The 14,060-nt window shown below is 40.5% G+C and overlaps 1 protein-coding gene across 4 annotated transcripts in view; it reads right to left on the bottom strand.

Moving 5' to 3' along the window:
• The window catches only part of TVP23A (trans-golgi network vesicle protein 23 homolog A), a 32,010-nt gene that overhangs the window by 8,172 nt on the left and 9,778 nt on the right, over positions 1 to 14,060 (bottom strand). For 2 of the 4 annotated variants that reach the window (XM_037911066.2, XM_037911067.2), the window contains exons 3-8: positions 11,801 to 11,945; positions 9,991 to 10,080; positions 5,182 to 5,310; positions 2,602 to 2,730; positions 1,298 to 1,368; positions 38 to 290 (exon numbers count right to left, since the gene is read on the bottom strand). In XM_037911066.2, the coding sequence (XP_037766994.1) occupies positions 1,306 to 1,368; positions 2,602 to 2,730; positions 5,182 to 5,310; positions 9,991 to 10,080; positions 11,801 to 11,945 (556 nt within the window). In that variant the 3' untranslated portion in view covers positions 38 to 290; positions 1,298 to 1,305. Of the gene's footprint in view, positions 1 to 37; positions 291 to 1,297; positions 2,731 to 5,181; positions 5,311 to 9,990; positions 10,081 to 11,800; positions 11,946 to 14,060 lie in introns of those variants that run through there. The other 2 variants (XR_006284100.1, XR_006284101.1) reach the window with 2 other exon arrangements.

Genomic DNA, 14,060 nt, shown 5'->3' with positions numbered 1-14,060 from the left:
TTGCATATGTCGTTAGTGAAATTAATCTCCAAAGATGTTCACATATAGACTTTATTCAGAAACTCTTATACATTAAATACATATTTTCACCGAAACATTTACCTGAGTCTCTTTTTTAAATATTAGTACTTTCAAGCCTCCTTCATTTGAGGATTAATTGTAGTGTGCATTTCCATGCTGTGTTTCATTGGATAAGATCACTTCGACATCTTTTTCTTTGATTAGTAGAGTTCCATATTTAGAGTGCAGTCACTTAAATTTAGGATTGTCTCCTCTTTAGTGATCAGTGTCTGGGAAAAGAAAAATATGTTTCAGCCTACTGGGAACAAATTACTAACCATTTTTTTTACTTAGACAAGTTAACGTTAGTTTCCTTGTTTGTAATACAAGAAATTAGAGGGCAAGTGTCACAGGAAAATTAACTGCATTTGCTTTCAAATTTAAATCAATATAAACTTGACTGTGTAGCTGCATAACAGAATGAGTTGACTTGAAGGAGCTTGCTGCCTACTTGATTTATAGCAAGGAAATAAGTCAGTGTTCAGGTTTAATTTATTTGTAGGAGTTTAATTCACCAAGTAATAAAGTGCTGTGTTGCCAGAAATCCTTCTCAAATGTGCCTTTCCTCTGCTCTCCTCATCTCAATCTCTGATTCCAGACCCCACTCCTTCATGCCAGAAATTAGCCAGAGGGAGGAAAGAAAAAAGGGATGGCTAACTACTCTGCTCTGCACTCATTCAAGAAGGGTATTCTCATCCTGAGTGTTAACAAGTCTTCTGACTTGTCCAATGGTTACACATCCCAAACTCTGAGAAATGAGAAGCATATACTGTAGGAAAATTGCAGTTGTCTTTTTTTATTACACTTCTGAAATTATGCTGCCTGATCTATATAGTATGAATATCACATAACTGAGTATTAGAAACACCCAGAGATCAGGAATCCTCCAGAGGCTTTTGTCTTAATGATTAAAATGACCCCAATCATTAACAAACAAACTCTGTATTAACTTCTCAAACAGAAGCAAGAAATTTTCATGGTAGGATATAAAGCTAGTTTTTGGCCTGTTTAGGAAGGAAAATTTCAATTTTTACTTAAAACACATTGCCTTTTTATCTTAAGGTGTTAGCTTATAACCGCATCAAAGGAACTCTGTCACTAAAAATCTGAGTTTGACATGTTTTGATCAAGCAATTCTTTACTCTTGTTCAGACAGGGTTGATGCTCTAGAATAGTGTTACTTAATAAATGTTGTTTTATTGCTTATCCATTTTTCTAATATTAGTCCTCAACTTACACAGTCACCTAGTGGTTATGTATTTCCATATCCTTCAGGACATCCATACCCTGAATTTCTTCTTGTCTCTCCTGTAGAATGAACACATGAAAGCTAAAGATGATGTTCTACTAACCTAATGCTGCTCCAGCATTAGTATCTAGAGCAGGGGTCTCAAACACGCGGCCCATGGAGTTATTTCCTGTGGCCCGCCAAGCTCCCTGAACCCCCAGAGTTATTTCCTGCAGCCCACCAGGCTCCTTCACCCCCCCCCCCCCCCGCACACCGTGTCCCCACTCCTCTACCTACCTGCAGGTGCTTCCCGCCGCCAAGGGAGGAGGTGAAGAAGAGGCGGGGCAGGGGCAGGAAGAGGCGGGGGCTCATGGAAGGGGTGGAATGGGGGCGGGGCCGATGGCAGCATGGGTGCAGGAGGTCAGTGATGCGGCCCTCGGGCCAACGTACTATTCCTCATGTGGCCCTCGTGGTGATTTGAGTTTGAGATCCCTGATCTAGAACATCTACTGCAATCATTTTTGCTGACGCCTCTAAAGTACTTTACAAAATCTTAATCTTAACTACTCCAAGGAGGTAATACAAGAGCACAGAATGGGTTTGTTATAAAACACATTGTCTAATTCTTTTATACCTCATTCATGCAAACAAGACAATTTAGAAAAGTTACATGGTCACTTTTTCCACAATGCATTGGAAAAAATGGTGCTTATTTTCTTAAGCTACTCAATTCTGCACCTTTTGGGAAAGTAGAAATTGATTTGTTGGTCGTTGCCATCCACATCCATAAAAGAAAAGAGTGTAGTAGCAACAGGAAGATATTTTCTTGTACCATACCCCAAACCATGAATAGAACTCAAACAAATACCAAGACAATTTTATAGGTCCTAATTACAGGCCACTTTTCAACAAACTTCTTCATTTATTGCAAAGCAGTCCTTGTCAATGGATCCTTCTGGCTTCTCTGCTCAGGTCACACTTACTCTTTTGCAGTGCAGCAGTTAGACCGTACAATTCCCAAACTGGTTTTTCAGATTAAACATTAATTTTGCATTTCAGAAAGAGGGACCACTAGTCTGAGACTTTAAAAGTGTTGACAGACTTGTGCACTGATATTATTCGTGCACAGGAAATCTGTAGGTCCACTTAGATGTATATGTGATGAACACAACTCACTATAAAGCACAACCTGGCGTTCCTCAATCATGTTTATCAAAGTGTAAATCAGCATAATGCCCAATTCCTTAAAAGCTGCTGTGGAAAACACATGCATGATGCAACTACTGAGAATAATAACGAACCTTAATACTTACCCTCTGAAACATCTGCTGTGACAAAAACCTTGAAGTTACTTTGCTGATGCTTTTTTTCCCTCCTAATTTACAGTGGATGTATCCATATAAGTTAGCAGCTTGAAGGGAGATTCCAGCTATGACAAGAGCCTGCAGAAGTTGGCCCAATGAAAGGTATTACCTCACCCAACTTGTCTCTCTATGAGGCTATAGACAATCAACAGCTTAGTGTGGAAAAATTGATAATGCTGATTAATGTAAGTAGTATCAAAAGGAATTTACCTTCAAATAATAAATTAAAACTTGCATTTTAGGAAGCGTAAATAACCAGTAACACTCCTCCCTACCCACCGACAGAAGCGCCTTTTTTTGGGAAGTCTCACTTTACATTTCAAGGGTGGAAATCATTTTTTCCCCCAGCTCTGGTCTCACTCCTTCCAGCTTGACCCATTTTGTCAGTGCTTTGTGCCTAACTATAATACAAAAGTCTGACTCAAAAGAATAACTCTTTAAACCTATATGAAGTCATGTTCCCTTCATTTTAAGACATTCATAGCCAAATTCTCACTACCCGCTATTTACAAGACCTTTATTTTAATTTAACCTGGAATGCCACAAATTTTATCTACAAAGGAGGTTCTATAATAATTTGCAGATTTATGAAAGACTTAAGAGTACAGTTTAGAAGATGTGCCAACATTTGCAGAAAGCATAATTTTAGTACCACAAAACAATCTGGTAAACATTTTCTAATAGGGCAGCTTTAGCAGCTTTCAGAATCATAGAAATGTAGGACTGCTGGAGGACCTCCAGAGTTTATCTAGTCCAGCCCCCTGCACTGAGACAGAACCAACTATATCTAAACCATCCCTGACAGATGCTTGTCTAACCTGTTCTTAAAAACCTTCAACGATGTGGATTCCCAACCTCTTGGAAGCCTTGTTCAGACCTTAACTATCTCTATAATCAAAGTTTTTTTCCTAATATTTAATCTAAATCTCCCTTGCTGCAGATTAAGCCCATTATTTCTTGTCCTACCTTCAGTGGACATGGAGAACAATTGATCACTGTCCTCTTTATAACAGCCCTTAACAAATCTGAAAACATAACAGGTTTCCCCCTCTGTCGTCTTCTCTCAAGACTAAACGTGCCCATTTTTTTTTAACCATTCCCCAGGGATCAGGTTTTTCTAAACAATTTAGAAAAGTTACATGGTTACTTTTTTCCACAATGCCTGGAAAAAATGGTGCTTATTTGGTGATAGCCAAAAAACGATAAAACCTCTCCTCTGGACTCTCTCCAGTTTGTCCAAGCCTTTCCTAAAGTGTGGCGCCAAGTACTGGGCACAGTACTTTAGCTGAGGCCTCACCAGTGCCAAACAGAGTGGGGCAATTGCCTCCTGTGTTTTATATATGACACTCCTGTTAATGCACCCCAGAATATTAATCTTTTTCTCAATTGCATTGCACTGTCAATTCATATTCAACATGTGATCCACTATAACACCCAGTTCCTTCTCACCAGTACTACCACCTTGCCAGTTATTCCCCATTTTGTAGCTGTGAATTTGATTTTTCCTTCCTAAGTATAGTACTTTCCACTTCATCTAATTGTCTAATGAACTTAATAAAATTAATATTATTGGTAGTACTCTCTTCCAAAGAAAGTATCAAACATTTTCTAGAAAACAGTATCTTATTTTGGAACAAGTTTAAAAGGCCTCATTTCAAGCATATGCTATACACCAGTGGTCGGCAATCTGAGGGCCTCATGCGGCCCATCACGGTAATTTGAATGGTGAACCGCGGCCACTGGGAGCTGCCGAGGGCTGTGCCTGCAGACAGTCAACGTCAGCAAAATGTCTCACGGCCCGCAATCAGATTACCCTGATGGGCTACATGCAGGCTGCAAGTTGCCCACCACCAATGCAAGCGATTTCAATATCTTTAAAATGTTCATCTTTACACGTATGAGTCCTGCTATATGACTTGTTACATTACAGCCCTAGAAAAACCAGTATGGTGGTACTGACAACAAGCAGCAACTGCTTATTTCCAGTAAGGCCTGCCAAAATATTAAATGATGCAGTGTGACAGAGTGGTCTGTTGCAAGTCATGGAGACCAGGAGGCTGGCTGGTGAAAGGATTAGAGGATGTTAGTACAAATATTATCCAAGTCCCAAGAAGACATGCAAAAGTAAAACCCAACTGCAGAATGGTTTCTCCTTTTCTGTTTCTCTGGAACTAATAGTTTTTTAGTTTGGGGTATTGTATAGGTGGAGTTTTCTGAACTGAAGCTGCAGTGGTGCCTGCCAGCAGAAACATTTGACTCAGGAGAAGAGGGCTGATTGACCAGAACCTAGTGAGGGGTGGAGAGTAAGGAATTATAAAGTCTGTGCCAGGCCTAATGGATTAACTTCAGTTTGGGAACAGAAGCCTGCTCTACAACTTCTTGAAGCTGTCACTGTAATCTTCTAACTTAAATTCTTACTTCCTATGGAATCTAACTTAAAACTGTATTTTTAATAGTCTTGTTTTTCTGCTCCTTTCCCCTTCACTGCACCTATCACCCACAGCTCATATGGAGTTACCCCATGCTTACCAGCCATTTCAACTTCAAGGAAAACAAAGTGCTAAAAAAGAACACTGTCCAAATAACTGGACAGATAATTAGTCCAAGCCAAAAGATTCGAGCTTCAACTTCAGTTGAGCCAGCTATGCTTGCAGATACCTAGAAAGAAAAACATTTAGTTTTAGTTACCAAAATATCCTAACAGTAGTTAAGGATTGAGACATTCCTTTCACAGGTAATTTATATGCATTTATATGTTCCTGTTTCCGTTATGTTTTATATAATATCAGCTGTAGCTTAGCTACTGGAAATAATTTATTTCCTATTGCCTGGCTGTATGCTTCCTTAGACTGGCATTCCCTTAATTGAAATCATTGCAGCATGGGAGAACAATATATAGCTTCTAAATACAGTATTAATTTTATTTACACAGACAAAAATTGGTCATGCCCTGAACTCTACTTAGTACCATAGGTATGCTGGGTAACTAGTTGAACCACCAAGCATTTTAGACATTTATATTCTGCATGAAACAGCCATTAAAATCCAAGTTTATCTTCAACAATATGAAAGGAAACATACTAACTGGTAGAACTCAGTTGATTTTATTTAAATGATACAGAATTATGAAGTACCCTAGAATGAGTATGTCCAGCACACTACACTGTTTAACAGGCAGGATAATAATATTTTAGGAGCAAATTGTGACCCGAACTGCCTCTTAATTCTCAAAAATCAGTGTCATTTTGGCTCATATTTAACCTCACCTTGGATTTTGGAAAAAACTAGGAGCACAGATCAGTCTACTCCAATGGTCACCAACCGGTCGATCGCGATCGACTGGTCAATACTAGAGACTCTCCCAGTCAATCGCAATCTCTGTGGGGGGCAGTGGGGCTGCCGCTAAGGCAGGCTCCCTGCCTGCCCCGGCTCCCGGAAGCATCCAGCACTGCCCCGTGGGGGACAGGGGTCTCTGCGCGCTGCTCCTGCCTGCAAGTACTGCCCCTGCAGCTCCCATTGGCCACAGTTCCCTGTTCCTGGCCAATGGGAGCTGCGGGGGTGGTGCCTGAAGAGGGGCAGTGTGTGGAGCCACATGCCCCCGCCCCCACCCCCGCTCCTCCCAGGGGCCACAGGCATGCATTGGCCCCTTTCGGGAGCGGCATGGGGTTGGGGCAGGCAGGGAGCCTGCCTTAACCTCACTGTGCTGCCGACCAGGAGCAGCCTGAGGTAAACGCTGTCCAGCAGAAGGCCGCACCTCAGCCCTGAGCCTCCTCCCTGAGCCAGCACCCCATACACCCTCCTGCACCCCGACCCCTCTGTCCCAGTCCTAATTCCCCGCCTCCCAGAGCCAGCACCCCATAATCCCTCCTGCACCCAACACTCTGCCCCAGCCTGGAGCCCCCTCCTGCACTCAAACTCTCTCCCAGAGCATATGCACCCCTCACCCCAACCCCCTGTCCCAGGCTCAGCCCGGAACCCCTCCCATACTGTGAACTCCTTGGCCCCAGCCCAGAGCCCACACCCCCTCCCCCAGCCCGGTGCAAGTGAGTGAGGGTGGGGGAGAGCAAGCAATGGAGGGAGGTGGGGGGGCTTCGGGGAAGGGTAGATCCTGGGTTGCCCTTAAATTCAAAAAGTGATCTTGTGCGTAAAAAGGTTGGAGACCACTGGTCTACTCTAGACATACCATATGCTGTGTAAAATGCTCCACTGCAAATGAGCAATGACATAACTATCTGGAAAGCCATCTAGAATAAATTGGCATCCTATATGTTTAAGCTTGCAACATTCTACAATTTAGAAATCATGAAATGGAAGCCACGTCTTCTATTATTAAATTGTGTATAACAATGACAGATTTCACTTTATTTGCACAACTTACTATTAAATGTTTGATACATTTTACAGCGAAGGTCCTGCCTAGCACCACGCAGACTTCATTCTCTGTTAAATATGAAGGGAATCCTTCAAGATTACTGTTTAACTTGGTAACGCAGAGCCATGTCTGAGCTGACTCCTGAAGAGGTAACTCAGACACTACCGCTAGTTAAAGTACTAATTTGACTTTAACATGTTCTCGTATGCGCAAACAGGATTGTTTTCAATCTACAAAAATGCTGAGTTGTCTTGAGTGAAAGTGGAAACATCCAGAATGTATGAAGAGCTAGAGTGAAGCACAAAAAGGGAGGCAATGGTTTAACTAGAGCAAGCCTTCCACTATTTGCAAAGTAAAGATTCAGTGCATAGGTCTTGTAAACAAAGAGTGTGGCTTTTTTACAGAACTTAAATCCAGTACGGTCAGAAAAGTTATAGCATCCAAGTTGGAAACACTGATGAATCTTTACCCCAGGAGCTTGCTAGGAAAATTTATAGCATGTCCTCAGCATATTCCCACTCTGGGGATACACCAGTGGGTGCAGCAGACTGGAACCTTCTCATAGCAGTCTCAGTTAGAACACTCATGCACTCCTTGGCATTCCAGAATGTTTGAAGGCGAGCCTATTGTAAAGGGGGCAGGGTGCCCTCTACCACTTCAGTTTCTTCCAACAGGGCAGTAACCTGACATGAATCTCTTTGGATCCATCACACTCAAATCATTCTTTTAAAAAAAATGCAGTGCCTTAGCTTAGTATAGTGTTAAACTTAGTTTTTTATTCTTTGTTCTTAGTTGAGACTTCAATTCCAGTTCCATGGCAGATCTGAAAACTAAGAGATGTGACTTCATAAGGTGTGCTTTTGTCCAGCACTGTTCCTGGAATATGATGCCTATCGTAGAGCATTTATACTTGGCCTGCAGAGAGGATCATTCTCCAAAACTACACAAGGGGCACCAGAAGAGGCTGCAAACCTTATTACTTCAAGCAGCTCTGACTGCAATACCTCCTGGATCATACTCATCCAACGGGTCCTGCATCTAAGGTGAAAAGGCCAGTGTCAGCTTCTGACACCTTGGAGAGTGAGAAGATGAAAAATACTATACATAAGGTTCTGATCTCTGCCCCAGGGCAGATCACCTGATCTAAACTTTAAGCGCTCAGACAGTCGATGCTGAACTCTGAAAAATGTTGATATTGGTGTACTTTGGTTCCGAGAAACACAGTGCAAGACAAGGCAACTCCTGTTAGCAGAGCCAAATCCTATTCAGGAGACTCCTCCAATCTCTCGGATCTGGATCAAAACATCGGTTTCTAAATCAAAGACTAAGGTTTCAGGTCAGGGTAAATCCCTGCCTAAGAGTCATCCCCAGTTCTGAAGATCACTTCAGATCTGAAGATTATTCCAGAGCTGGCAGTTGTTTCTACACTGTCCATCCGCACCGCAAAAACCTTTACTATGGAAGCCCAAATGCCTCTAAGGTTGGAATAAGAGGAAGGCTCCTGCTAGTTATTCTCAGATCTGTCCACGAGAGAAGAGAAGGTTGGATGAGTTGTTGCAGATATCCCCAGATACTTCTTCCCCCCCGCCACATCAAAACAGCTAAACACTACCACTGGCACCACTTAAGTCTGTTCTTGAATAATTGCTTCAATTAAAGCTTTCAGGTCTTTCTATATCCTCAAAAGTTCACGTAGCAGCTAAAGCTACCCATCAGGCCTAGAAAGATAATTATGAAGAGACTTGCCCAATTGTATCCACCAGTACCAGCATGGGATCCCAATTTAGTCTTTATGCAGCTAATGAAGCCTCCCTGTCAACCTACAGCAGCCTGTTCTCTGTTCCTTCTATATATTAAAATGGCTTTCACAGTAGCCAGATCAGCAGCTAGGCAAATGAATGAACTACGTGCTCTTTCTGGCTGATCTTCCATTCACTCTTTCTCACAAGAATATGATGATGCTCTGTTCTAATTCTAGATTCATGCCCAAGGTGGTATCCAACTTTCACATCTGTCAAACTGAGGAAAGCATCCATTCTATCTCTTGTTGGAGATAGGTTACACACTACTTCCATAACATGCCTTAGCCATGTTCCAATTACATTTCTGTAAGGCTGCTACTTGGAGCTCTATACATACATTTACAAAACACTGCTATCTGGCCTTGGCTTCAGTTAGCACTTCCCACTTATAAGATAGTTTGGCAAGCAGTACTCCATAAATGGAATAGTAACCTTCATTTCTTTGAGTATCCTCTTACTTACCTGTCCTTCGAGATGGACACTCCCCACCTATTTTCTCCTCTTCCTTGGAATCTTAATAGAATCTTGAGTCTGAGGAAGTGGTGAAAGGAACTGAAGTAGCAAAAGGTACCATATGCCTTTTTATAACCTTGCCCTCGTACATTCAGGAATGCAAGGGGAAGAGGTAGGAGGGATACGTGAGCACTGTTATGAAAAGATTCCACTGTCTGAGCTTCACCCAGGAATGTTAATATGCAGAGTCCATCTCAAAGAACTCTGGTTATAGATAGGTAACCTTCATTTCCAGCACAGTTCTTGAGTTTAAGTACAGAACTGCCATCAGTAACAGGAGTGGGCAAATAGCTATCACATGATGTTCTCTCTCCAGGAAATAGAAATTGTAAATCTACAAGCAATAACATTATATAAATTATGTCATAAAACCAGGTCCTGTTGTTGTCACCAAGGTCAAAGTGTTGAAACTGTAGCACAACAAAAGTTTAGTGCTATGAAAAAACCCTCAAATGTGCTCTCAATTCCTTTAATATTGCTCTGTAAATTTACCCCAAGAGCTGTAAAATCTGGATAAAAATATCCTTTACACAACTTTAAAAGTCTAGAATTAACTACACTTAATAGTGTATCATCGCTACTTATCAGCTGTTTATCATTATACATTGTAACATGGATAATGTTTTACTATAGTTCTTACTTTAAAAGTACCTTTTTTGCTTCAAAAACCCAGTGGCTTTTTCCATCTTCATCAATCTGGTTCCACCAACGTAAGCCAACTAAGAGTCTTCCAGTTACATTCTAGAGACAGAGTTAGTCAGTTATTTCCATAAATCAACTAGGTAATTTTTTTTAAAATTCACAAACATGACTCTGAAAGACTAGATCCTTTTTGTCAACTGCTAAAGTTTTGAGAGTTATGCCAAATTTTTTAGGGGTGTGTGGTGACAGCTCAATGAACTATAGAGCATTATAATACGGTTCTAATATAAGCATTAATGCAATGCAATTTTATTTCAGTGGAAAAATGTTTCTCCCAAGTCAATTACAAGAGGAGTTATTCAGCTAGTTAAGTTCGTCTGGGGCACACCCAGTCACATTGTGAATGTGAGGGGGAAAATCCAAAAGGATATAGAACAGACAGGAAACAGGAACATTCATTATAAACAAGCAAGTAACAAAGATTCACAAACAAGTTAGGCACTAATTTTTACATATGAATCATTACTATACAAATGTTTCATTATATCAACATGCATCTATAAACTAACATACCAGTCCTTGTTCCATTTCTCTCCCTTTTCCCTTCATTCTAAGACTATCTTTGAATGCGAGGTTAACATATATATTCAATTGCCCATTTTAATGCATCCAAAGGCCCTCCCCAAAATCAAAATATAATCTAAATTTAGTATAATACAGGAACAATGTTTATTCAGTAACTTTTGAAGTAAAATGGAAAGCCACATATGGAGGTAGGGACATCCACAGGCTTTACAGCTCAGGTAACTTTTTCTCACTTCTAGGCTTCTTTTCTTGCCCAGACCAAAAAAAAAAAAAAAAATCCTAGACTTAACATATAGATCAATTTTTATCTCTTTGACCAAAAATTTAAATACATTGGTGTTTTTTTAAAGTAGTCCAAAGCTTTCTAAGACATCATGACCAGGCAGAAAAAGATTGTTTTCGCCAGTTTGTCTTCATTTTAAAATTGCTTTTCAAATAACTAGTGAGTAGTGACAGATTTTCCCGTCACTATCACTAGACTTTTCTACAAGATGGGGTCAAATTCAGAAGGCCCATCACATTAGTGGCAATATTGCTGTCTTCTGCAGTTCAAACTGTAGGATCAGGACTTCAGTGATCCTTGGTATCTATGCAGAGCCCCACTGGTTTCTGTGGGGGTTCCATGCAGGCACAAGAATCTACCCACACAGATTTGATTGTAAAATCAGTGCCTTAGTCCTTCTCTCTGATCCTTTGCATTTTCTCCATTATTAACTGGTTTAGAACTGCATTAAAGCTATGGGGTTATATTCTGAAGTTATTACAAATTTATGGTTTCTCTTTAAACTTTCAGGGTGCCTAGACTCCAGGCTTTTAAAAAATGTATAAATGAAAAATTATGTTAATGATTTTTCCCCCTCCTACATCAACAGCTTCTCAATCTCAAAGGCCCTGGTATTATAGCTATCATCCTTTTTGGAGCTCATCAATGAATTCTGCTCTTTAAATTGAATGTAAAGATCACTAAGGCATAGAACGCTACCGTACCTGATTCCAAAGGCAAAGTATAAACAAGACTACCATAGGTGAGGTAACTTCCTTAATATTTGTACTAAAACATGTAAATGCTGCTTCCATCTACTTAAAACAAAGCTGTTCAGCAAGTTTAATAAAGGAAGAGCAGTACAGGATTATCTGACACTTATTTTTCACTGTATTTGTCATTAAGAAAAATCAAAATCAAGAAATAAACAGACTATTTCTAAACTTCATTATTCGTTCAGAATGTTCTTACCTTAACCGACCAAAAGTCAAAGGACAGAAGGAGAAGAATAATGACAAAACAGGCAACAAAACTTTTGCTGAACCAGTCACAGAGCAAGTAGGTAACAATAGCGCTCACTCGGAAAAACAGGTGAAAAAAAGTAGCCAGGGGATGCCTAGAAAAACAATCCAGAACACTTACTAACTTAAGAGACAAAACATATTACAATATTTACCAATGTTGCAATTTAATGTTCATGAAATGCTATTGAAAAACATGTGATATTTACTTAAATGCATGTGATAGGATGTAGATCCCTTATTCAACAAACCAATCATAGTTTTCCCACTAGCTAAGTTTCAGCATAAGACTAAAAGGAAGACTGTGCTGCCTATTACCTATAAACATTCCTTCTTCCCCCAATTTAGAACAAAAAAATCTAGTTTCTTTATCATTTGTTGTAGGCAGTCCCCTGGCATATTGGTGAGAACAGGGGCACACAGAATCCTGGGAGGGACTAGGGAGACCTTGGTATGGGAAAGAGGGTGCACTTAGCCCCTGGCAGAAGGGGGAGAATGCGGGACCCTGGTACAGGTGGCGGGGTTAATCGGGGACTGAACCCCTGGTGGTGGGGGAGTTTGGAGGACCTGGGAAAGAGGGTTGTACACAGAGACCCAGGAAGCAGAGGAGGGTGGGGGGGGGGAAGGGCACACAAAATCCCTGCTGCGGTGGAGGATGGAGATACATAGCCCCTGGCATGGGGGGGAAGGTGGAAATGGGGGTGGCAGGGAAGAGTTTCAGGGGAACCCTGAAAGAGAAGGGGATAGGAGTGTGGCACAGAAGGAGCTTGTGGGAGAGAATGGAGGAATGCAAGGAGTCCCTGGTGTATACAATAAGCTTGGCCTCTACAAGCTATGAAGTGTGTGACCTTGAGCCCAATTTACAGCTCCAATGGTTAGTTGGACCTGTTCAGCTGATATAAGCAAAAACCCAGCCACTTAAACTAATCTTGTCCCTTTGGAAAGAAGGTGAAATTGTATCTGTCCTGTTCAGCACGAATGCTGTTTTATTGAGGAATGTTTTATCTTGCTTACTCAACAGCTTCCATCTGCAAGGTAGCAGACTAATATTTAATTAGCACATATACTGATTTCAGTGTTAGCTTGCCAATTAATTTTGAAGGCATTTCCATTTTAGGCCTTCACCTATCACCACCCTGTGCCAGAAAAACACAATTCACCTTCTGAATAAGGCAGCTAATTTGTTACAGTTAATCAATAATTAGTCCAATTTCCCATTTTAATAATTAATGCTATTATGCAAGGTATAGCAAAAATACTGTATAGCAGTGGTTCTCAAAACTTTTGTACTGGTGACTCTTTTCATATAGCAAGCCTCTGAGTGTGACCCCCGCCCCTTATAAATTATATATATTATAATTTTATATATAATAACACAATTATAAATGCTGGAGGCAAAGCAGGGTTTGGGGTGGAAGCTAATAGTTCATGACCCCCCCCCCATGTCATAACCTCCCAACCCCCAGCTTGAGAACCCCTCCTGTATATCTTTACTGATCCTCTAAATAAAGTTATTTTTTTAAATGAATAAGAAATAGCCAACACTTAAATCTGACATGTAGCAAGAAGGGTGAGCAGTAGACCCAGTGGTGGATCTCCAACATAAAATTCACAATGTTGCCTGCATATAAAATGTTGAAATTGTCCCTATAAAGGTGCCATTAATTAGTATAACCAAGTATTTACAAAACTTAAGCAGCAAGACACAGTAATATTAACAGATCAAAATACCTGGCTGGGTGATTTGATATTATCCAGAGGTGAAGATGAACTTATGAAATAAGTCCTATCCAAAATGATTACTTCCAGAAATGAGCTGACATACTAGAAGTCTTGTAGATGTTAACATTTAAATTAATTAACTCTGACTAAAGTAAAAGATTGCAAAAAAGTAAGTGTAAAGCCTTAATGCAATAGTTTTCATTGAGTTCCAAATGTGATGTTTAAGTTTTAGTTAGGAGTGGGCAAGGATACATTTTTGTAGATAGTAGTATTTTCAAAAGTATATGATTAACATATGTTTATGCCAGAGAGTTACACTCAAATGGCACTATGGTATGCCATGTTAATTTCCATATCAAATCATTTGACATTTTTTCCCCTATCAGCCCAGCAAACTTGCCATGGAATCTGAAAACTAAGCTTTTCTGGCTCATTAATCCGCACCAGTCAAAGTTCCTGCAGTCAAGACTTAGTTAAGAATTGTTTAT

This window comes from Chelonia mydas, chromosome 10, assembly GCF_015237465.2.
Source record: "Chelonia mydas isolate rCheMyd1 chromosome 10, rCheMyd1.pri.v2, whole genome shotgun sequence".
Lineage (NCBI taxonomy): Eukaryota > Metazoa > Chordata > Testudines > Cheloniidae > Chelonia > Chelonia mydas.
Note: the sequence above shows the minus strand (reverse complement) of the source record. Positions and strands in the feature narration are given on the sequence as shown.